The sequence below is a fragment of the Manduca sexta genome, chromosome 10, assembly GCF_014839805.1.
Source record: "Manduca sexta isolate Smith_Timp_Sample1 chromosome 10, JHU_Msex_v1.0, whole genome shotgun sequence".
NCBI lineage: Eukaryota > Metazoa > Arthropoda > Insecta > Lepidoptera > Sphingidae > Manduca > Manduca sexta.
This window is the reverse complement of record NC_051124.1, coordinates 2473618-2498545: the sequence shown is the minus strand read 5'-3', so window position 1 is coordinate 2498545 and position 24928 is coordinate 2473618. Positions and strand designations below refer to the sequence as shown.

At 35.4% G+C, this 24928-nt stretch overlaps 2 protein-coding genes across 5 annotated transcripts in view; both read left to right on the top strand.

The window, feature by feature from the left end:
* LOC115443847 (SH2 domain-containing protein 4A) overlaps positions 1-23856 on the top strand; it is a 57373-nt gene extending 33517 nt beyond the window's left edge. For all 4 annotated transcript variants that reach the window (XM_030169430.2, XM_037437090.1, XM_030169431.2 and 1 more), the window contains 9 exons: positions 8388-8502; positions 17155-17271; positions 18171-18344; positions 18537-18758; positions 18992-19169; positions 19404-19520; positions 20152-20259; positions 21102-21299; positions 21823-23856. In XM_030169430.2, the coding sequence (XP_030025290.1) occupies positions 8398-8502; positions 17155-17271; positions 18171-18344; positions 18537-18758; positions 18992-19169; positions 19404-19520; positions 20152-20259; positions 21102-21299; positions 21823-21935 (1332 nt within the window). In that variant the 5' untranslated portion in view covers positions 8388-8397 and the 3' untranslated portion in view covers positions 21936-23856. The remainder of the gene's footprint in view (positions 1-8387; positions 8503-17154; positions 17272-18170; positions 18345-18536; positions 18759-18991; positions 19170-19403; positions 19521-20151; positions 20260-21101; positions 21300-21822) is intronic.
* Positions 10985-14141, top strand: LOC119188906. Its single transcript, XM_037437091.1, has 2 exons — positions 10985-11376; positions 11736-14141. The coding sequence occupies exon 2, from the start codon at positions 12594-12596 to the stop codon at positions 13872-13874; it is 1281 nt and encodes a 426-aa protein (XP_037292988.1). The 5' UTR covers positions 10985-11376; positions 11736-12593; the 3' UTR covers positions 13875-14141.
* Positions 23857-24928: the final 1072 nt, after the last annotated feature.

Here is a 24928-nt window from a genome sequence, read left to right as displayed (position 1 = left end):
CGATTCCGCGCGGTTACGGGCTGATTGACCCTAAAACACCATGTGACACGGTCATTCGGTAATCACATGTTTGTGTAAGACAAGTGTGCGGAATAGTTAAATGTAATCAACTTTATGAACTTAGGTAACGTGTTAGGTTATACTACCTCCTTGCTTGCTTGGTAATTATTATTCCCAAAAATTAGACGGAACCCACTGGATACAGGTCGCCTCTAATAGGTTGGTCTGGAAATTCTTCGCGGAGATGTATATAGCAGTGGGGTTCTGAAGAAGAAAAAGATGTAACTTAGTTAGTTTTTTTTCCTGGAAATAATTTTTATGTGGATATTTGTCATATTACACGAATATAAAGTATGGAATCTATACATATAAAAATGAATCCCATTTCCCTTGGTCACGCCAACACGCGTGAACGGCTGGACCGATTTCACTATTTTTTTGTTGTTGTGTCTGTTATTGTGAGGAGAAGGTTCTTATGAAAGAAAAAATTTAAAAAAATGCGCGAAAAATTAGATAATTTAAGAAACTTAACGAAAATATTAATTTTATATAACTGTCAATTGTTTGAAATAACTGTCAATGATTGACAGAATGCGCGCTGCAAATTCATAGTTAAGATGGGACAACGTCTGTCGGGTCAACTAGTTAAAAATAAAATAGGAAATTACGCCAAATATAATAATTATATTTAAAAGTAATTATGTAGTTTCTTGTACAAAGCTAATATCACTATAGTCATTTGCTATTTAAAAAATAAACAAACACAAGAAACTTGTACCAACTACCAAATATGGCTTCTCATTTAGCATTTAAAACCTTGACTCTAAAGCAGCAGCCGTATGCTTAAAAAATAAAATACTAAAGCTCCGTTGAAAGCTCAAACTACGCAGTAACATGTCCTTGACCGCGCCCCAATGCGCCAGCGCACTTTCTTCTCCATTGAACAAGGATCGCGGGATGATGACGTCATCCCGCACAATGTGGGTAGAACTCCTTTTAGATGCTAAAAATTTTGGTGATTAGAAAAGTGGAAGTATTTTAATTTGTTTTTTTCTCGACTTCCTAATATAAGAAACAAAGTTAAATTTATTGCTTTGAAACTGATTTTTTTAATGGAACGAATGGTATTATCTTCATTAAAAAAAAATTGATTTATAATTTGTTCGCCTGTGAAGCGCTTTGGTTCTTCTAAATAGTAGCAAAACTATACAAAATAATACATTGCATTACACCAAACATTAAATAGTATAGCCCCCGTTTACCTGTCACACAATCTTTGCATACAATTATTTTGCTCCTTGTCAAGCTTCAATAGATAACTTGGCATAGACACGCGAATAATTGTAGAGTAGTTGCCGTGGGCTCGACATTTCGCAGTCACCTTCACTTTTGATCTATACAATGATTTGTCTGTGGTTGCTGAGTTTATTGTACGCATGACAACATAAATAAATCCAATTAAATAAAATTGTCTATGATTTCTGGTTGTGTCTCAGAACAAGAACAAGCAGGTTGTGTCATTCACGGCTTTTATTATATTTATATAATCAATACGTTAAGACACATGACGCTCAACATCGCACAACAACGCGCTACATTGTCATCGAAATGACTGCCCGTATACATCAAAATACTTGCGTCGTCAACTTCAAACAAAAGTTAACTTTAAACGTAAATCACACAAAGTCTATTATTTCTTTAAACAAAACACGCTAATGCTGCAAAGCAAAACATTCAAAATGCTAGGAACAAATTAGTCTCACAATGTTGCCCAACATGTTGCTTGTAATATATATAATAATTCTATCTTTGTTGAAGGATGCACTGATGTTCCTGTCGTGATAAAAAAGGCACATTGTCATTCAAGTCGGGACCTCTGCTCCCTCTACGGGTGGTCGGGTTGTGCCCGCAGTAAAGTAGTTAGGACTGGTGTTTTTGTTAGCAAGAATTACGTAATTAATGGCGCGAACGATTTTGTATTTTATGGCTATATACGTAAACGTTTTTTGCATTGTCTTGTGCATAAACTGTGATGAAGTATTAAACTTTATGCAATATTGATGTGATTTGAAAACCGCGACTCAAAACTTACAAAATTATAGCGGTTGCCTCACAAGGATATTTACGGTGCTTGTTGCAACACGAACCCTGACAAATTTTGTTTTTATATACAATCCCTGGAACTAAGTAAATACTTTCTTACTACTTAATAGAAAGCTGCATTTTATTTCAATAACTAATACTATTTTAATCCAGTATGATTTGTATATTATTATTTCAGTTTTTTTCGCTAGCTACATTATGCTTGAATAGCTTATAATATTATCATCTATTATGATTTGTATATTACTATTTCGTTATCTTAAATAAAATATCTCTCTAGCGCTACGTACCTTACTTATTAAACCCTAACGCATGATTTTCGCGGCATGTTATGAGTGCGCCGCAAGCCGCATGCCTTTGAAGGCGTTTTGCAAGCTGTCGTCACGATCCAGCTTTGTCAGTGTCAGGACCGGATCTACACGCATTGTTGGCATGTGCTGTATATACAAACAGGTACATGGTCTTGCTTGGTTTAGTTCTGTGATATGCAATGGACGGGTGTTTGTTTGAAAGTAATAGGCAAATTTAGATGTAGATACTTTTGGAATAGGTAGATAGATAGATAATTCTTTATTCAATACCACCTAAGTAAAAGAATAAAATACATATTGAAATTAACCATAGCAAGTGCAACAAAAGGCGGTCTTATCGCTAAGAGCGATCTGTTCCAGACAATTTTAGGGTGAAATTATTATACGTAATGTTTAATGAAGATATTTAACATTCCAAAACTTTGTATTTAGAATCGATTCGCTAAAAAAATAATAGAATCGTATTCAAGAACTGAGAAATGTGCAAGTAACAACTATTGAATATGTTAAAACTTCACATCGACTCTAAGCGGTACAAAAAATTTAATTTGATTTAATAGCTATAAATTATGTTGCCGCTTTACATAATTTGAAATAGATTAAAATTTTCGAGTAGCTCTTTAGCTATTGTGGACGATGATAACCTTAACGTTACCATGATGTAATTTTCTCATCTGGATTCGAAACCTTCAGAACAATGACAAGTCGAAACAAAAAAAAATGTCACAGTGTCATCGTCCTTAGTTATCTAAAATCTTTGGAACAAAGCGAAACAAGTCTTAAATGCCTAATATGACATTGGCAAAATCATTATCATTCAACGGTGCAGTCGCAATCTAAAAATTGAATTAAAGTAGTAAGTGTAAATATAATTTTGAAATGTGTTGATTATGAATGAATATAAGTTTAAACGTAGATTTCCCTTGTATTATTTTATTTTTAAATTGTAATATGAAAACGGAAGGAGAGACAATTGCCGAATATGAATGACAATATAAATCTCACTATGACCTTCGACCCGGTCTTTGTAATAATTTAAAATTAATTACGACCTACCAAGGTCAGAGGCGTGTCATACTATGAATTAATATAAAATACGCCTACGGCAAACTATAGGAAGTTAATGTTTCAGATTTTTAGTTATATGTTATTTTTTAAATAACATATAAGTAAAAATCTGATATTGATTTCAATCTATAACGATCTCCCATGAATTACAACTTCACGTCTATTTGTGAAGTATAACCATACATTATATATTTTGACTTCGTCTTGCTTTCTCTGATGAATGACATTTGAGGTGACAAAAACACAAAACTGTTTTTACTCGTCGACAATTTGACAATGCAACTCCGCCAAACGTCTAACTAATATGACCTTTTGAAGAGAAAAGGTCATTGAAAATTTAGCAGAAAGTTACGCGCTTTATAGGTAAAAAAAATACGGACATAATGTAATGTGAACAGAGGTGAAAATATATTGAAGAAACAATAAGGTTGAAAATACGTGGATTAATATATAAGTAGGTATGTAATAACATAATACATAGTGTGTATGGAAATATCTAAAATGCCATGAGAGTTAGATAATAATATATAATGTATGATGAAATCTAGATATAATAAACAGTGGATAAAACGATTTGGGAATTATGTCGTCAATTTCTTTTTTTTTTAAATCTTCGAAATGTCGTTTACCAATTCACGTGTTTTATATAAATCTGGTTTGACATTTCGATGAGACGGTCACTCAACTCGTGCGCAGTATGACGCTATCCATTGTCCATTGAAATTCATTACTATGACACAGGTACCTAAGTATAATTATTTCGACCGGAAACTCTGTGGCGTACGTTTTATTATAATTATAATTTGAACGGGTTTGTCTGTTTGTAGATTCAATATAGGATATTATAGAATACTAGCTTTTGCTCGCGGTTTCACCTGCGTGAAGGAGTTTTCCAAGATAAAGATCTTGCTATATATTTTTCAGGGATAGAAAGTAGCCTATAACCTTTCCAGGGTCTTAAACTATCTCCATACCAAATTTCAAAAACATCCGTTTGGTAGATTTTGAGAAAATCGATAACATACACACAGACGGAAAAGGGACTTTGTGTTATAATATATAGATTGTAGTGATGTATATATAATATAATAAGATAGTCTTAAAAAATATAGTTCTTTATGAATTTAATTTATTTGAAAATAAAAGGCGCGACGTTAGCGTTTGTATAGAAATAATTATTCATTATTTTCTTATCAGACTAATTTTGTTATAATCTATAGACTTTTTGTATTTTTTTATTACTCTTTTGTTATTCTACTACGACAAATTTTGTCTGCAGACATCATATGATATTTTTATATTAACGACGCATTACAATGATTATGATGTTTTCAAATTACTCAATTTTATCGCATAAACATCACGCGATGACTTCCATTAGTCATATCATCAAATGTTTATTATTGACTTTTCTTGACATACACATTGGATAACTTCGATAAAACTTAATGCGATGTAAAATAAAAAGTCTAGGTATTCATAAAGTTTCTAACTTCGCAGCTTCAAATTTGTATAAATCGACAATTGGCGGCGTATATTGAAACCAATTAGTAAAACGAGGCAAATCAGAAACAAAAATATTGTTACTAATTTAGGATATATAATTTTACAGACCATCTATAGAAAATTGCTGAGTTATTCGTTTAATAGAAATTTTAGAACATTAAAACAAGAGGGCGATAAAGGAATCGAAATGTACCTATAATATTATTTAAGTGTTATTTGTTTCGCGTCAGGCTTGAAAATCATTATGCTATTCAAATTAGATCCATAGACGCGAAGACAATAAGCAAAGCTATATCCAGAGACTAGTGTTATAGACCCGCCCTTTGTTCATGGTACAGGTTGGTATGAATAATGTATGCATTAACAATTGGTATGCAAGAGACGTGTGAGCGAACTGCGCTCCTCTCTTTATAACAAGGAATAGAAATTCAAAAAACGTTCAAAAATACTGATGGAAGATATGGGAAGTGGAAGTTTTGAATTTTCGACAATAATTACTTTGAAACTATTATTTAAAAATACTGTATAAAGATTAAAACGCAAATAAGTTAATGAAAAAATAATGTACTTTGTGGATCTTGAAAATTCACAAACTAAAACATCTGAAATGAAGTATGGAATATGCCAATGCCTTTTTGTTCTGGTCATTACCAAAAAATTTACGTCTCTGTATAACAAAAGTGGATATCTTATCTCAACCATAAACCTATGTGGAAATACCGTAAAAGCCCTTTACCATCAGAAAATGAACACCTAATGGCTCGACTTCATCGGAATTATAACTGTTTGCACAAACACGGTGATAAAGAGAAATGCTGATAGCGCGCGCATGCTTTTCAAATTATGTTTTTATGAAAACAATGATCAAGGTTCATGACGGCGTAGAGTTTCAAGCGGTAAAGGCTTTGTTTTGGTCTAAAATGAAAAAACATGTACATTCAGATTTTAAAGTCAGTCTGTGAGGGTTTTTATATTGGCTATTTTTCTGAGAATTCCACTGGTTTTATTGGAAGCATTATTTTCACGAATATGACCTGGACATTGACCTTTCAGATTTTTTGTTATTTTAAACTGGCTTTGATAGTCATTGTCCCGCGACTTTTTACTTTACAATAAATTATACTGATTGAGCAAGAATTTGTCAGATATCTGAACATTTTTTTGGGAAACCAGACGGTTGATATTTGACAAAGCTGGTGGTAGCCTTAACATTAATACTCCGTTACAGCATCAAATGCTTGCCTTTACCTTTACCATTTAGTAAAAAGTGCCAAATATTTTATAATACTACTTTGATTCCGAATTTAGGATCTGCTAATCTCCTAGGTTATTTAAAGTTTTCTGATCCTGACCTATCTGCCATATTACGTATTGAATGTTGCATCTACTAAAATCGGGCACGCTTTTCCAAAGCCCCACCAATATAATTAAGTGCTCCGCGCCCTTCATGCTACCCTAGTACTTTATGGCAATTTTTAGCTTGTTCAATACACTTTTATTTGTGATTTTAATGGTAGGGGAGGGTTCATTACTCGAAGGGTACAAACCCTTGTTACTACTCCCTTGTGTATAGATATGAAATTGTGTATAACACTGTAAAGCAAAAAACTATGGTAATTCATAGACTTGGCACTCATGTTATGTGACAGGGAAGGTGGACTGGTAAACACGTGAATAATTAATACATATTATTTAACTTTCTCCTGTATGTGGGGGCTTTACACTTTAAGCTAATGGGTTTGTCTTAACGTCTGTGCAATGTATTGCTTCCAAATCTTGTAAAAAATGGACTGTAAATTATTATTAACTTGGTGTTGCTCGCGGTTTCGCCCGTAAAAGGCCTTTCCCATTACAAAAGTGCCGCTAGGACGTCAGCGCCATCCATTTCAAAAATAGATTAAAAATTACCTTATTTTCCATGGAAGCAAATTATTAAGAATAAAGTACCCTAAATGTTAATCCAAGACATAGTCTATCCGAGTGCTAAATTTAACATAAATCCCTTCAATTGTTTCTGCGTTTACTTCTAACAAACATCTAAACATTTTCTCAAACTTTCCCATTTTAATACTAGTAAGAAGTAAGAGTTTTGAAAAATTCTCAAGATTATAGATGATTTCTATAGGATTATCTAATGATTTCTCAAATGAACTTAATATAAATTATTGTAAAACGAATAAAATCCTTGACATGCAACATTAAATCAAAAATATTTTGGTGAATGGAATAATGGAAAAAATATGACGATCAACTCTTTGTTATTAATTGTGACAATAATATTATTACCTAGGTTTACATAGCAAGTGTACCCTCGTTATCTAAGGCTATAACCTTCCTATATCTTATCAATCTTACTATAATATGGCATAATTCTCATTTTATACTTGTTTGTTACATTAAATCTGAATCAAATAATCAGTCTTATCTCTGACTATGAATGTTTCTTTAAAAAGGTGTCAAAACAATAAAATTAAATGTCAACTTCATCCCAGTAATAAATATTAATTTTGTTTCGATCGATGCATTTGTATGAAAACTGACTTTTGCGCCAGAATTCAATTTAAGACCTCCAGTTGAGAACCGACGTTCGTTGCCGCTAAACTAGCAAGACGAAGTAAATATAAAACGATAAATTAACCATTTAGTAACGCTAGAACGTGAAAATCGCACGCTTGGTATGCCTATGGAATGTTATAATCTATTTCCGTGTCTTGCTTGACAGACTGGCTTGATGCGCGCTTGACGGTGTGTAATCATCCACTGAGTTTCTTGCGGACTGACTTAGCCTGCCCTTGATGACCTTACATTATAGGTTTTCTTTGAAATTGGTGTTTTGTGTGATGTGAACTCATTTAGTAAAGTAGTAAGTACTAGTAACTCAGGACAGTCCTTTCCTGAATGATCAAACCAGTCATTAAGGGTTTGACACCCTCACCAGTATAAAGTCTAAATATAGTAATCCCGCTGCCATATAACGCTATAATTTCGTGGTGGCTCTTTAACTGGTATGTGATCATCAGTCAGGAACAGTGAGCTATACTTTTGTTGTTTTATTGTCTTATCATACAATGGTAACGATATATATATATCGTTACCGATGTAACCGCTTACTATCAGGTCTGCTAGTTCGTTAGCTAAAAAAACAAAAGTTATTACTTAAGTAGGTGATAATCTCATATCAATAAGTGCTTATTGTGAGGAGATTCTTCACTTTGAATTCTTAACCACGGGTGCCTTAGGCCTTGAGCTTCACCATTGGAAGGGGATTATTTTTTTTAATATTTTAATATGCATTGATATTTTAGGATATACCTATATTGTTAAAAAGTAACTTCCAAAATAAAGAGTATAGAAAGCGTCCTCAATGATGTATTAACGATGTTTTTGGGTTGTCCACAGGGCCGGCACGATGTTGCAGCAAATATTGCGCGACATGTGGGTGGACCCCGAGATCCTGGCCGAGCTGGACGAGACGCAGAAACAGACGCTCTTCTGCAAGATGCGAGAGGAACAGGTAATTTAATCACAACTATCATAGAATACACTGTAGACCCGGCCCATTATCGGTAGGTGCTGGTGGTAGTATATTTTATATCCGCTCTGATAGCGACCACCGTTCACAAGGTGTTAAAACCCGCCATAATGGCCCACGTAAGTGTGTCGCGTTCCGGAATCAGCCTGTGTATATACAGTTCCAACAGGCCGGCCTTATTTTGTCACTGCCGAGGGGTAATCATCTCTCGTCAGTCGACATTCGATTGGACCTCACTCCGCTTACCATCAGGAACAATGGAGCTACTTTGCCATGTACATATAAAAAGAATAATATTAACATTACCAATTGTAAACTTATTTTATTATTGCTTAGAGGACATAGTCATAACTATACGAAATTATTATCCAATCAGCGTTTTTATCACGTAAAAGGATGTCCGCGGCACGCGTCCGTCTGATTGTGTTATTTGAAATGCAGTAATATTTTTGTAACCTGAATCCCTCGTTTGTGTGGTTTCTAATACATTCATAATATTTTTATTTATGACTTTAAAAACATTAATTACCATCATAATATTTATGTTTTCTAAGTATTAATTTACATTATATTCGCACCAAAATCCCTCTAAATTATGCGGATGTTTATTTATGTATAGTTTACGGAACAAAATTATATTCCTTTAGTGCATGAAAATAATTGCAATTCAATATATATCCTAATAAAGATTTCACGCTCTTTTTCCGCCTAAAACAGATCAATTTGCATACAATTGGCCTTGAACAAATGCGTAGTATCGACAATAAAAAACGTTAAACAAAAAATGATGTTAGAATTAGGGCACGATTTTCACCTTGGATATCGGTGTCGGTTTTTTATGTAGAAGGCATAATGACTATTAATGGTGGTAAACTATAAGGATAAATTGAGATTGTTAATCATTGTAGTAGTTTTTATTCAAATTCGAGCTGCTTAAAAAATGTAGTAGGTATATAGGTTTTTAATTCCTTCTTAACTTAATTTCCGCCTGTCGCCAATCTTAACGGAGATATGCCAAGTACGTAGGAGATATTGTAGTGCACAAGTGTGTGCGCAATACACAGGTTTACTCTCTATTCTTTCACTCATATAGTCCGTAAGACGGCAATCCGACATGACCGGAGAAAGATCAGGCGCAAACTAACGGCTTTACGTGCTTTCCGAGGCACGGGGGTATCACACCGGCAACTTCCAGACTCCAAACTACGACTAAGTAATTTTTTAGATGGAAAAACTCCAGTCACAATAATTTTGGTCTAACCCGGGATTCAAACCTAGGACCTCAGCGCGATAGTCGTACTCGTACCGTGTACAATTACAACTAAATACAAGTAGTGAAGTAAAAACTCGACTTCTATGAAAACATTCGATACTCCATAGAAAGAGAACATTGCTTGGCTGAAGTTTTACTTTCGCTTTTCATCGCCAAAGATATGTAGGTAACTTAGAGTAAGTAGTGAAAAGTAGTGAATTATTTTGTGTAAATATTTGACAGTCCATACTCCATTGTCGGAGATATTAGTTGGATTAGCAGGTACTTTCTCTTAACCAAGCATTGTGGTAGTTATTCCGCTATTTTACTCTTATGAATTCTCTACGCAACAAAATAAATGTTTTACGTTGTAAATTGTAATGTCAATTTGCTTTATGATATTTATCAGCTGGTTACTAACTACTACGTTTATCTTACTAGATATCTTTTACAGATGATTTTGTTTTTATCTCCATAGTAACCCAAAATGTTTACCAGCATTTTTAAAAGTTTAAGAGGAGTTCCTCAAATTGAAACGTATAACCCGCATGCCAAAACAAATAGTGCTTCTCGAATTAATAGCAAAATTAAGGTCTCAAATTAATTTTGCTGGTGATAGAATATATTTTATACCGCCCGGATAGCGATCACCGTACGCAAGATGTTAAAACCCGCCATAGTGGCACACGTAAGTGTCCTGTTCCAAGATCAGTCTGTGTATATCCGGTTCCAACTGGCCGGCATAGTGTCGACTGTCATGGGGTACTCATCTCTCGTCAGTCGACAGTCTATTGGACCTCATTCCACTATCATCAGTAGCATTGGGTCCTTTTGCCGTCAAAAATAACTTAATGAAATCACGCATTTCTATAAATTGTTCTTTGCTACGAAAATTAGAGCTAATACAGAAAGCACTTGTGTTTGTAATTCAATTATTGTGAATGAGGATTCTCGTTATGTCTAACATTGTAATAAGGGGCCGTTCAAGTATTACGTAAGCACTATGGGGGGGCGGGGGGGTCTTTGCTTTGCTTATTTTGGATGACATGGGGGGTAGGGGAGTCAAGATGATGATTACGTCATCTGTAGTTATTTACTTTTTTACACAAATAGCAACACTCACATTGTCTTTGCTTGAAAACGAAACGCATTTTCGGGGATTCCCGCAAATAATGCATACGTTTAGGCACTCGCTTTAGAACTGAGTAGGCGAATTACCGCGCGCTGTTCACTTGTCTAAATTTCCTCTATCAGTGTATTGTTTCGTTTGGATACTCTAGTGAGTAGATGTATTGTAAGCATAGTAAAACAAGTTAACATTTGTGTTACCATTGATTCTATTAGCCAAAGTTTAATATTTAAATAAGATGTCGTTTCAAATAGACAAATCCAAATTATATCAAAAATTGTTTGAAAGTTTTAAAAAATCTCATACAAGTACGAAAGTACAAAATGTACAAAAGTTAGTTAACGAAGTGTGGCGAAATTACAAATTACAAGCAAAATCCGACAAGGAACTAGATATTATTGTATCTAAGAGAATCGAAGAAGAATTGCAAGCGGCGACTAAGAATAAATACAATCTACTACATTTTTTTTCTAAGGTGAGTGACGAAATCATTTTAGGTACCTATGAGTACTAGAAATATTAGAAATCGCCAAAAAGTTTATCTTTATTGATTAAAAAATATTATGGCCTATATCAAAGTATAATATTCAATATATAGATTTATTTCTTATGATTGATTCCGTCAATTGGTTACAAAATACAGGATGTTAGTTTTATTCATATATACAGAAAACTAACACCCTGTATTTTGTGTCCGGAACGAATTGCTTGATTAAAGATATTAGATTTAAAGCCATAGGGTTTTGAATTTACCATATATATTGCCATACTTTGTATTTATGTAGCTTAATAAAAGAATATTTAGCAGAATCCATAGAAAGTTTTTATTTTTAGGCAACCTGTAAACCTGCAGAAAAATCACAAATTATACAGCCAGCTTTAAATATTAAAAAACAAGAAGAAGATATAATAAAACCCGGTAATGAATCACAACAGCAATGCGAAATTAATGAAAATACAGATAAACAGAGAGCAAAACCTTCTCAGGAAGCTATGAAAAATAAGATTGCTCTACTCGAAAAAATCTGAATGCATTGTATTCTGCCAGAGATACTATGTCAAGCCGTGCTGAAGTTGATAAACAGATCATTAAGTTGGGCGAGGAAATAAAAACAGCAAAACAGTCTTTAAACAGGAAGGTTCAAAACGCAGTTGCCCAGAAGAAACACAGGGATGGTATGAAAAGAAAGTTAGAAGATATTTGTCATGAAAATCCAGAAATAAAAAAAAAGACTATCTCTGAGGGATTCATTGGGACGTCCTAATCTTGAAAGCAATCAGCCTTCACTATTGAAAACAATCGCGGATATAGCTTTATTTGGGAGTGCAGCAGATGATAGAAGACGAACGGAATCAATTCGCAGCGTAAAAACTCTTGATGAACTCACACAAGAATTACGTAAAATAGGATTTGACATTAGTCGCAGTGGGACATATCTACGTTTGATTTCTAGAAAATCTAATTCTGCAGAGGGACGAAGACATGTATCGACAGTCCCTGTTAAGCTCATTCGGGCTCAAACTGATCACCACAAGAGCCATTTAGATAGCAAGTTCGCTGAAACATCAATCCATTATTTAGAGAACATAGCATCCATTCTTGGACCAGATCAAGTATTTTTCATATCTCAAGATGATAAAGCTCGAGTCCCTATTGGCGTAACTGCGGCAAATAAGCAGGCACCTCTTTTAATGCACATGGAATATAGAATCAAATTGCCTGATCACGATTGGGTAATCGCTGAGTGTCATAAATTAATACTATCTGTTTATGCTGGTATCAAAATCAATTCCAATATGCTAGGACAACCGCAAGCCGTTGGATATTCTGGACCAACATACATCGCCATTCGAAGTGGAAAGCATAGTTCATCTACTGCTAATAGTCATGCTCAGGATTTCGAGACGCTTCTCGAACTTGAAGAGTTTCGACCATTAGCTAAAACTGACCATGGACTAATAAAACCAGTGGTAATCATGACGGTTGATGGAGGGCCAGATGAAAATCCGCGTTATCAAAAAGTCATAGGGTTTGCTATACAACACTTTAAGCGACATGATCTCGATGCATTGTTTTTAGCTACCAATGCTCCTGGAAGAAGTGCGTATAACAGAGTAGAGCGCAGAATGGCTCCTCTTAGCCGGGAACTGGCTGGTTTAATATTGCCTCATGACCACTTTGGGTCTCATTTGGATGAACGTGGCGTTACAATTGATGAACATTTAGAAAGATCTAATTTCGAATTTGCAGGAAATGTATTAGCTGAAGTATGGAGTTCAATGGAAATTGATGGCTATAATGTTAATGCAAAATATGTTGGGGCAGGTGAACAAGTTCTTCCTGATTTTCCAGACATTAAATGGTATTCAGAACATGTGCGTGAAAGCCAATACTTGCTTCAAATTGTAAAATGTAGAAATACAGAATGCTGTCGTCCAAGAAGTGGCCTATTTAGATTACTAGACAACAGGTTTCTTCCACCACCTGTAAAAGTAAAACAAACAGTTGATGACTTGGTTTTGGATGAAGGAGGGCAATTTCTTAATCTTCCAGTCAATTTAGCTCTACGCTTAAGTGCTTCACTCAAAGATTTCCTGCAAATGCCCTACGATTATTTTTGTCCGACGGTAAAATTGAGGCTATCAAGTCGAACATGCAAAACGTGTGGTCTTTATCATGCTTCCGTCAAGTCACTAAATCGTCACATCGAAAACATCCATAAAAAAGTAAACACGCACACTGATAGTAAAGTTAGACCTGTAAGAGTCGCTGCTCGTCGTGCTAATGAACTGATGTGCATTATTCAAAATTTAGAGCACCATGATGTTGAATGGCTCGATGAGAACGACGTAGACATTCCAAAATCGGATGAAAGCGAGCAGACTCACAACTCTGAGCAGCAATCGAAGCAATCCAATGTCATCGAAAACTTAGAATCATGGATTCGGGTTTCATGGACTGAAGACTGTTAATTTGAATTTAATATGTGCACGAAAAATTTAAAATAAGTTTGTTATGTTAGTAAGATATATTTTTGTCCTTAACTCTATGTTGAATACCATATCAGTAAAATATAATTTCCATCCTAAATCTATTTTCTTATTTTTCAAATTATAATTATAACGTTATAATTATAATATAAAAAAGAAACAATACATTGATTGACAAATGTTTACGTAAGCATGGGGGCAGGGGGTAAGAGCTTTGCTTACTTTTGCTGACAAGGGGGATGGGGGGGTAAATAATTGTAATAAATCTGCTTACGTAATACTTGAACGGCCCCATAGGAGACGCAGGGGCGCGGCCGGTGACGCAATCTAACACATGAAACCAATTTGCTATACCGAGAATTGTTCAAATGGACGGCAGACATTAATTAATTTCATATTAGACTTAATTACAACAGAACGTATTGTCAGTGGAACGTAGAGGTCATTACATCATATTAGATGTATATGGTTGTTAATTGTTATATTATTATGTTGATTCAGAATTCACGTTTTTTTCGTTATTGGGTTTTTTATTTACAATGTAGTTATTCGAAAAGGGAGCAAGAGTCCCACGGTTTTTTCTTTATTTGGAAATGAAATTGCTTTTAGAAATTTAATTTGCGAAATAAATTTGAAATATTTCATATCAATGGCTCTTATCAATAGCTATCGTATTTGAAAAACTAGCAATTTTCTCTTTTTTACCTTTTTTTTTATCTCAGTACTACCAAACTCATTAAAAAAATATATTAATTTATTAACTTTTTTCCTCTATTTTTTCAGATACGATAGTTTACTTAGAAGCTATCGATATATATTAAATGCCATTACTTGATGGGGTCAGGATAAACATGTGTTTAATACGTAAATTTACTCATACCGATTGCCTAACGGAAATACCTATCATATAGTGTCGAGATAATGTTTCAGATACATAAAGATTAGACATTATTCAATATCAATAACATATTACGCATACAAGTCAAATTTATTTTTTTATACTGGCACGACAAGTTGACTCCTTTGCACTTGATGTTAAGTGGAGTGTCGTCTTAATAGATTATCGGTAGATGAGATATGATTATTCCTCGCACTATGATCTGTAATCACACAATACGGTAGTTGACAATTTTTTAAAAATATATTTTTCAAACTATTATCGAAAACTAACAGAAAAAATTTTGAAGTTACGCAATTATCAAAATGTATGTAATTCGAGATTTAAGGGAAAAAAATCTAAATCCACGTAATAATAAATAAGTTATATTATAACTTTGTAATATGATGGAAGGAGTAGCTGTCAAATAACAGTAATAGCAAACTGTGACGTCACCAAGTATCACCGACCATAATGCTGCAAGCGTGAAAAAGAGAGCGCGATAACCCATGCCTTTAGTTTTGCACACAATGTTTCAAACATGCCCTTCTCTATGTTTCAACCAATTTTGATGCTGATTTCATATAAAAAATATATAGTTCGTATGTTTTTGTTGTTATGTATAAAATAATGTTCAAAATTAAATAAAGAAACTAACCTCTCATGGCAGATTTTATGAATCCTAATTTAATGCTATTAAATAAGTATTTCCGTGTATTATATCGTGATCATTTAAAATTGCCCTTATAGTCTCAACCTCTAGTCCCTTGAGCTAGTTAATACACCCACCTTCGCTGTTGAGGTCATCTCAGTGAACAATAAAAATAAAACATCTAAGACTCCATATAAATAGTGTAATTGCGTATATGGCTTATTTTTATAGATGATCGTGATTTCATAATATTGTTCTTGGTTGTTTTAGTTGTAATGGTAATTAAAGATGCATTAGACCAGCAAAAAAATACATTGCATTATTTATTTGAACCAGCAGCTAAAAAATATGCAACATCTTGCAGGTTTATAAAAATATTAAATTGTATACTTTTAATGGGAAATATAAATATGAATACAATTAGCATTAAATGTCAACAGTCGATAATTCAATGTAACTACTCCGAATAAAATATTATGTACTAGCTTTTGCTTGCGGCTTCGCCTGCGTGAAGGAGTTTTCCGGGATATTTTTTTCCGACTTACTTGATATTTATCGTTATATTATGACCAAATTACACAAAATTATTATAAATTGTAGTCTATGTTATTCTGATGTATAACCAATATTACTGTAAAGTTTCATCCAAATCCGTTCAGTAATCTTTTCGTGAAAGAGGAACAAACATACATACATACATCCGTACAACTTTCGCGTTCATAATATGAGTAAGATTTATATTCATGTAAAACTTCAACACCAAAATAAGAGATCATTTTATCTCCGGTATCCACTCGAACAACTAAACTCATAATTAGAGTACTTATGCCATTTAACTTTCAATTTTACCAAGGTCGCTTTTTGCCCGACTGAATAGCATTACCTCGTAGATTAGCCGCTCTATTAGTCGATACCCGATGGGATAAAATTGCATCTATTGTTACAGCATGATTGTTGCTTTTTACATCAACATGTCGTGTTCCGTGAGAATTGTCTTTATCTTTACAATTGACATTGATAAGTTCATTTGGAAAGTAATCGGGAATTAAAGAATATTGAACAATGACTTGTTTTGTTGTATACAATGTATTTTTGCTGTACTTGATGATATAAAATCGTAATTGCAGTTTGCTAGCTTTTTTCTTAATATCATGTTTGTTTTTACATATATTTCGCAAATATTTCCTTATAATGAAGATTATGATCAGAGACATGACCTGTTGGTAAAGAGCTGTTGACTTCGATTCCCAGATTGGTCAGTACTATGTGTGGATTTTTCTATCATGACTATTATCAGATACCTCAGACAGATGTAATTGACATCAAGCAGCTGTCGTAAATACCTCTGTTTATGAATAGTTAAAGAAGTAATTATTAATGAATTTTAAACAGCTTTGATTAAGCTAAATCTCTGTTTTAATGTCGGTTTTAATAAGTCAAAATTCTCGTCATCACTAATTGTTTTATTTGTAGCCTATAGACGCAAGGTCAACATACAAAAGTTTTCCACCTATGTATGTAACCCTATATAAATAATTATAAATGAATGACGCGAAATCATTTGTTAAAATGCTAACAATTAAATAAACAATGGAATAATATATATTCGTGTACACAGCTATAAACGGAGGCCGTAACTCCGATATCCGCATCAAAGCAAATATTTGCGTGATCCACCATTCCGTATCTAGGTCATCTTTAGTATTATGATTTATTTTTGTTTTGTGTTAAAGGTTCGCAGATGGCAGATCTGGGACCAGAAAGTGAACACGGACGAAGAGCAGCCCAAGTTTCAGAAGAACGTTAAGAAGCAAGTTCAGTTCCTTAAGGGAGAAGATGGAGAACCATGGGTGAGTTTGAATAAATTGTAGTCATCAGTGGCGAAGCGTCCATTCAACCCGATTCTTACCGGCTTCTCTTTAAGGTTTATTTACGTTTGTCTTAGTTTTTGTTTTCTGTTAAATTGGCCGCTATATTGGAACTAAGTATTTTTTTGTCTTGGATTACCTTCTGAAGATGTTCACCCTTTGCCACTGCTAGTTATATTATTTATACGTGTGATAAATGGGTATGACTGAAGATAATTTGATGCTCAAATGGTTATTAGAATGAAACGCAGAGATTTCTGCATTTTTTTTATGTAATTTGAACGAAGACAGACCACGTCCTGGTATAACATATTCCAGTTGCAAATTATCTTATATTCTGAAAAGAACTTACAACTAAGAAAAAAACTAATGTATGTATAAAATTAATATAATATCAATGTACATAGATTTACTTAAAGTAATCGATTTATAATAACCAACCTTACACAATATTACATTACAAGCTATCGAGAAATTCTTTAAAGGTCAAATATGAAGTAAGTTATTAAAAAAAACCTTACGTCTTTGACAACAATTAAATAGTTTATATGCATCGGGATTCGCACTAAAGTTTATTAGACAAAATATCAAGGTTAATACTCATCACTCGGAACTGATTGGATAGCAAATACCGCTAACCTCGTAAAAACATCCATAGTAGCTCGTTTAGTGGCTTTAATGATCAACCGGCGGACATTAAGCGACTGACCGACACTGCTATGATGATCTTCAATGGACGCGTCTTTGGTTGGTCTACTACACTACACTATTATCAGCACAAGTTTCGGCATTTCGTAACTATGATCAGATCCGGTGTAATTGATTTGTTGTCACGGAATAATTTCCTGTCACAATGCATGTTATTTTTTTACTCATTCCAGGTGTGGGTGATGGGCGAGCACCCTGACGACAAGTCGATAGAGAGCATCCTCGCAGAGGAGGCGCGGCAGCGCGCCCTCGCGCAGGCGAGGGAGGAGGCCCACCAGCTCAGGAAATCCGTCGAGAAGGAGCTCACGCAGCTCATCGACTACAAGCCGCTCGACAGCTTGGAACAGGTATGGCTACAAATTTATCAAACTTTTTGAGTTTCGAATATTTTGATTTCTGTATTGCTCTCCGATCACTTAATTTTCACTACTTACTTCGGTAACAGCTAAAGCAGGCAGTATTTTTTAATTTAGAATATAAACATAAATACTCAAAATAAATTTAATTACTTATTAAGTATGGTTGTTTATTTGTTTCAGAAATTCGATCTATCACCCAAAAGCATAGACCCCCTGGACGACCTGGAGATCTACTGCACGGTAGATGAGCTGCGGCAGCGGATCCAGGAATTGGAGCCGGAGGTGAAAATCTCGGAGAAACCAGATATTAGAGACAACCTCGCGAGCGACAATATCAAACTGGACCTCAACAAGAACACGCTGCATTTTAATTTTATAGAAGGGAAGCGAGACGTCCTACAGGTAACTTTATGCTCATACCTCGTGTTTCTGGTTAGTGTTACCTACTAAAATTAGCTTAATGCAATAAGCAGTCATGGTTTCAACTGCGCTTCTTACTTTTGCTCATCATTTACAATAAATTCTCTTCAAAGTTTAAACTAAAATCGATCAAATATTATAAATTTCGCCTTGGTCATAATTTTTACTACAGATTTACTTCACCGTGGTTTACAATAGGTTTTTTTCTATTCCAGGATCTTGGTCTCCCAAACAACGGTGACTGTGTGAGTCACCGCGTGGCGGCGTGGGAGAGACGTGTGGCCGCGGCCAGGGCTGGCGACATATTGCGCGGTATCCGAGCCCGGAGAGCAAAAACCTTGCGGGACGCGCAACTGCACGCGCACGATGACGATGCAGCTTGGAGGGAACAAGGTAACAAGAAGGATTATTTGTACCTTTTAAATTGCTGCTTTTAGTAGATGTTGACGCCTTTTGAACATTGTCTTAATCAAACCTTTGGATTATTGCCATCGTATTAATTCTTAAGTAACTGTACCCCGTATAATTTCAAAGTAGTTGTTAATATAGACAGTGTGAGACTAAACATAGTCGAGTAGCAAGTACCAGTAGTAGTAACATCTAGCAATAGATCTGATGACGTTGCAGAGCGCAAGGCCAAGGAGGCCGAGGCGAACATGCGCGAGATCGCGCGCGCGGCCCGCGAGGCGCACCGCCGCAGCGCGCACCTCGCCGCCGCGCACCTCGCGCCCGACACCGCACAAGGTACGCCACTACACTTACACGGCATTGCTGCTTTACTATCAATACTTATATTAATCATTGTTGATGCCTCATCCTCTTCCAGTGTCTGTCTTGAGCCGAGGTTCGTGATCCGTTAGTGGGTTCCGCTTAGGTCGGTTAATTTCCAAGGGTTGCGAGTGCCTATAGCCTTCACTCAAAAGTCCGGTGTGTTTGTATAAATCGACTCTTGCCAGGCTAACAAACATATGGATGTAAACAAAAATCTCGCCTTTATCTTCGATGGAGTAGATACTGGTGTAATAAAGGCATTCACATCTCGCCGTGTGTGTTTCATTCGGCGATGTGATAAGAAGACTATTGGCATATCGGGCTCCAATTCCAGGACTCTGTGTTACTGAGGTTATATCAGTGCTCGGGGCGGGGTTCAGCCCTGAAACCTATGTGTTTAGAAATTAACTCTCTGTTTAGATATAAAAATATGTTTATATTATAAAGATTGAACAGCATTTCTAATGCATCAAAGTTCTGGATGAAGGAACATTTCAACTTAACATTTTCTATGATTTTGTAATGAATATTGTCTGTTTTAAATAGAATTAAGTAATGTAACAAAACAAGGCATTAATACAATTATCTTGACTTTCTGTTTCAGCTGGCAAACCACCGAACAGAGAGGCCGTGATGGAGTGGTTCAGGACACAGGAGCTGAAGAGGGGCGTCGGACTCGATGAGAACAACAAGCCTGTCGATTGGTTCCATGGTAAGTTACACCGTTTCATTTATTTCTTCAAATATTACTCATACTCTTCTAAATCTCCTTTTCTTTGTAATTTTTGCACTTATCTTGGTATGATTTTCTTCAACATTTAAATTAAGAGTCCTTTATAACAATGACGTCAACATAAGTAGTATATAATAATTTGGAAGAATATAGTTAAGAAGAAATCTGAAGATCTTATGAATCTGAAAAACTTTTATTTCCTACGACTTTTGCTTGACGTGCGGCGCGAGATTGGGTCAGGAGGTTTATGGTTCACAGACACTAAATCCATACGCACAACAGACTTCATTACGCGAAAACTAGTTGTAGGGCCTTTTTTACTAACATTATCATTAACATCATTCCAGATGGAATTCTGTGAATTATACCAGTTACGATTCAACCGGCGAACAACTTGAGCACACTATTGCGTGGTGGATATTTTTTATACGTAACTGTAGCGGCACTGACATACAAAAACAATTCCCCACTTCGTGTTACTATGGTCAAGTTGTTTGCTGGCTGTTATATTAAAGGCGATTTAGAATTGCTCTTAGTTGTATGCCAAGACCAATAAGTTGATGATGTACTACAAGCTTTGACTAGTCAGAACGTGTAGTACATCACCCTTAAGTCAAAACAGAACCCTAAATCTTCGGCATCCTACCTAAAATCAAGCGTTCAGGGCAGCCTATCGGCTCCTTAAGCCGGTACTAAAGTGAGAGGGCACCAAACCCCGACAGGTGAAATCCAATCGCTTACAGTCGCTCGTACTCGTTTGTCTGTTTTACTGACCTGGCGTTACTATTCAATAGTGTCATGATGAATATCGTTACTTGCAGGTCTAATAACCCGTTCCGAGGCGGAGCAGGTGCTATCGGCGGCGGTGGCGGGTAGTTTCGTGGTGCGCATCTCGGAGCGCGTGTGGGGCTACGCGCTGTCGTACCGCGGCGCCGACGCGCGCTGCAAGCACTACCTGGTGGAGGCCGCCGCCGCCTACCGCCTGCTCGGCACCGGACAGCGGACCCACCATAGCTTAGGTAACACATACGTACATACATACGCACATACATACATACATACGTACATACATACATACGCACATACATACATACATACGTACATACATACATACGCACATACATAATACTATAACACTAACACGAGCTGCAACATGCAACTACTACGCGATGAAGCCTAACTTTGTTGAGAATTTCCACCAAACCATTCAACAGCTTCTCCGTTTATTTCTAACAAACCTCCAAGTAATAGTATATATAATATATATAATAGTATTACTTCCTTATTCATAGACGTTTTTTTATCTAAGGACAGAGTAATGCTGTGATAACAAGTGTTTCTCAGTGTCCAACGGCACCATGTCTACGCACTGCGAAGGCTGTCATGCCGTCAGCACTGAAAAACAGACTTGTTATCACAGCTTTGCTCCGTCGTTAGATAAAAATCGTCTATAAATACGGGGATTAGTAAATTCAGGAAGAATCACTCAAATTGCGATAAATTGTCTTCTTTTACTTTAACCAGTTTTTTCTATTCTTCCAGCTGATCTCATAAACTACCACAAAACGGTGGCCATCACAGAGAGCGGGGGTGAGCTGCTCACCACTCCGGTCCCGCCCGCGCAGCCTCCCGCCTGCCTCGAACAGGAGTCTTAAACGCTTTCACTACGTCAGGAATAGGGACGTCAGTCGGGCTTGACAAGTTAGCTTGATAATAGATGATGTTACATGAGGAATGAAGTTTGATTTTTGGAACGAATGCGCTGATCTAATAAGAAATTAAATGTAATAATTGAAGTAGTAAAATATCGTAAATGGAATGGATAGGATGACGAGCGCAGGGGAATACCAAACGATATTTTGTAATTCAAAGTGTTGGATGGTGTTTCTAGTGTTTATGATGTTGATGGTGTTTGTCTCGTCATTCAAAGCAATAAAAAAATAATAAATAAGAACAGTATAAGAGTTTTAAAAAAAATCAATCAACTTTAATATTTTGAGGCACAACCAACTACACGGCCTAAAATATCTTCAAATTTATTGTCAATTTGTGACTTCAATCCCGACTGATTTCCTATCTAACGTAGGTTTAGAACTAGGGACCACTTATACGTTCAGTCAATGTATTATTGTAGTTTAAGAAGTTACTCATTTACTATAATTTAGTTGTATTTATCGAAATATACACTGGGTAGATTAGCCAATCGGCTCTAATGCTGCCGAAGGTCGGAATTGCAAAATGTGTCAAGGAAACACTCTATTTCATTAGTAGGCCGCTTACAGACTATCATGTTTTCACGTACACCGCATGCGATATTGACGCATCAATATAATAATAAATTGTGTGTGCTACAGTCTTCCTTATATTTTAAACAATAAGGCTGACTTCAGACGGTGATACTTTTGATCAATAATAGTTAATTTAAAAATACGAATAGAAAGGAGTGTGAATTGCTAAATCGTACGCGATAATAATACCAATCAAAAGGTCATCGTGTGAATGTAGCCTTATTGTAATAAAGTTTTTTGTCTATGCATTGCATTTAATTCCAGAGATGCACTTAATGTTGAAACACGTACAATGGGTGTTTCTCAACAATCAATTTAAAACTCAATGTTGTTTATTTTTAGTTTCAAAATAGATCGATGAAGAGTGTAATAAGCGAATTTTTATATATTTTTTTCTATCTAATCGTTATTTTGTCAACGTCTTCGTGAGTCATAAGATTTTTAATATTCATAATTTTTTCTACTATAATTAATATTTGTGGCTGTTATTGACAGTCGTTACTTTTTGAATTTACGCGGGAAATAAACCAATCAAAACATCTGTAAGCATGCGCTTTACTCTGATTGGTCCGTTTCGATATTAGAAGTTAGCATTTGGGATTTATTGAAACCGTCTGTAGACCAGGCAGCCTTTCCACTAGAGATGTGCTTATTTGACTGTTAAACTTATGTGCGTTTGTGTATATTCTATTAAATTATTCATTTTGATACATATTCAGAAAGGCTAAAATGTGATAAAAGAGGAAGTCGAGTAAAGCGAATAATAACTGGTCAAGTTTTAAAAAAAATTTCAAAGACCATAGGCTCTTTTGAATACAGGTTGATTTCTCACTATAGATAGAGACTTTCCCGCCCTCACACCCACCACTACAACTCCTGTAAGCCAGGATCAGCAGTGGCACGCATTATATGACACCGAGCAGTGAAGCTCGGCGAGTCTCAGGGAAAACTAATATATTATTATCTCAACGAAATTAATCAAATAGAAAGATAGGGAGGAGTTGAAAATATTAATTATACACTTCCTTCCATAGCATGATCTCCGATTAATAACTCATTTCGTAAGCGAACAAACCAATATATATGTGATCTAACCTTCAGTATTACGCAGTTGCAATTCTGTTAAATTAAACCAAAGTTTTAATTCAACGGCAGAAATCGGTGTTCCCTCGAAATAATGTTACTTTAGCGTATCGTATGCCATTTATGTCGTTCATAGACGAACTCTATGATATTATTGTACTTAGTCATTTAGCTGCCAGCTAGAATAATAAACTCTTGAAAAATATTGTTGTTTTCTTTTTCTAGTACCCCTTTGGATAAAAAATAACACTATTGTACGGATTTTATTGCGGTTTTATAATATACTAGCGACCCGCCGCGGCTTCGCACGGGTATAACATAACAAAATAACAGTATTTCTCCACTATTTAATGGATGTTATTATACATATAAACCTTCCTCTTGAATCACTCTATCTATTAAAAAAACCGGATCAAAATCCGTTGCGTAGTTTTAAAGATTTAAGCATACAAAGGGTCATAGGGACAGAGAAAGCGACTTTGTTTCATACTATGTAGTGATTTTCTCGACAAAGGCTGAATTTTGTAGGTTGCAAAGAAAGAAAGGGAGAAAATTATAACACAAATCGCGATAAAATCCGTAAAGTTTAATTTTAACCGCTTTGTTAATTTTTTTGGCAAGAGCAATTAGGAAAGTGAACAGTGTATACATTCACTGTCCAAGCCTTTCGGGGAGATTTGAGACCTTAAAATGTATGTATATTAAGTAAATATGATAAAGAACAGGATAATGTTGCAAATGGGCTTGTGAAAGTTTAGAAACATTTTTTTTATTCGAGCAGGGCAAATTGAGCCCTCCGCACCTGGTAAGTGGAGTGGGGTCCAATAGAATGTCGACTGACGAGAGATGATTACCCTTCGGTAGTCGATACAATTATGCCGGCCTGTTGGAACCGGATATGTGTATACTGATCCTGGAACGCAACACATACGTGGGGACATCATGGCGGGTTTTAAAACTGTGTACTGTGGTCGTTATCCGGGTGAATATAAAATATATCCTACCACCATCAATTTCTATTCATAAAAATATTTTAATGATACAAGGGTAAGTTATAATAAATGTTACCTAAAATACGTACAATACAAAAAAAGAAAAAAATCACATTTATTTTTGTAGTGTTTATTAGTTGCGCGTGTAATAAATTTAACACTATACAATATTTACAAACGTCCCACGCCGCGGCGGCTCGCGCAAAACTCATCAAAAACCGTTCATCTAAATTTCACCATCAAAAAGTTCATTTGGCAGTATCGACTCGTATTCACTCACATTGT

What these genes read in the sequence shown, in the direction of transcription:
- LOC119188906 (XM_037437091.1), top strand. Translation starts at nt 12,594, where the DNA reads ATGCACATGGAATATAGAATCAAATTGCCTGATCACGATTGGGTAATC.